The following is a 417-nucleotide window of genomic DNA, read 5'->3' as shown; positions in this document are numbered from 1 at the left end:
GCGGCCGTGAGGGCCAAGTGGGTGATGGTGGCGGAGAAGGGGGGAGCGCAGCGGGTGGCCAACCCCCCGCGTCTAATGCAGGTCATCGCCATGTCCAAGCAGCAGAGCCTTGTCTCTGTCACCCCCAAGCACTCGGAGACGTCCTCGTCCTCCACCAGCTCTGACTCCTCGCAGTACCGCTCGCCCTCCGAGCGGGACAGCTCCAGCATCATCACCATCGACGCCCACGCCCCTCACCACCCTGTTGTCCACCTCTCTGCAGGCAATGGGCCCTGGGAGTGGAAGTCTGGGTCGAAGGGGTCAGAGGGGCCAGACACCTACGAGCTGGGTGAGGTGGGGAAGGATTTCCATGGCTTCCGCCCAGCCAAGAGTGCCGGTGTCTCCCCTGGCTCCTCTGTCAGCGACATGGAGCAGGAC

The 417-nt window shown here is 65.2% G+C and overlaps 1 protein-coding gene across 1 annotated transcript in view; it reads left to right on the top strand.

Annotated features, from left to right (window-relative positions):
• PLPPR3 (phospholipid phosphatase related 3) overlaps positions 1-417 on the top strand; it is a gene marked incomplete at its 5' end in the record, with an annotated part of 3,696 nt that overhangs the window by 2,377 nt on the left and 902 nt on the right. Inside the window, one exon of the mRNA XM_017743807.1 lies at positions 1-417. Coding sequence (XP_017599296.1) covers positions 1-417 — 417 coding nt within the window.

The sequence above is a fragment of the Corvus brachyrhynchos genome, unplaced genomic scaffold (assembly GCF_000691975.1).
Source record: "Corvus brachyrhynchos isolate BGI_N302 unplaced genomic scaffold, ASM69197v1 scaffold219, whole genome shotgun sequence".
NCBI lineage: Eukaryota > Metazoa > Chordata > Aves > Passeriformes > Corvidae > Corvus > Corvus brachyrhynchos.
This window is presented reverse-complemented; position numbering and strand designations above follow the sequence as displayed.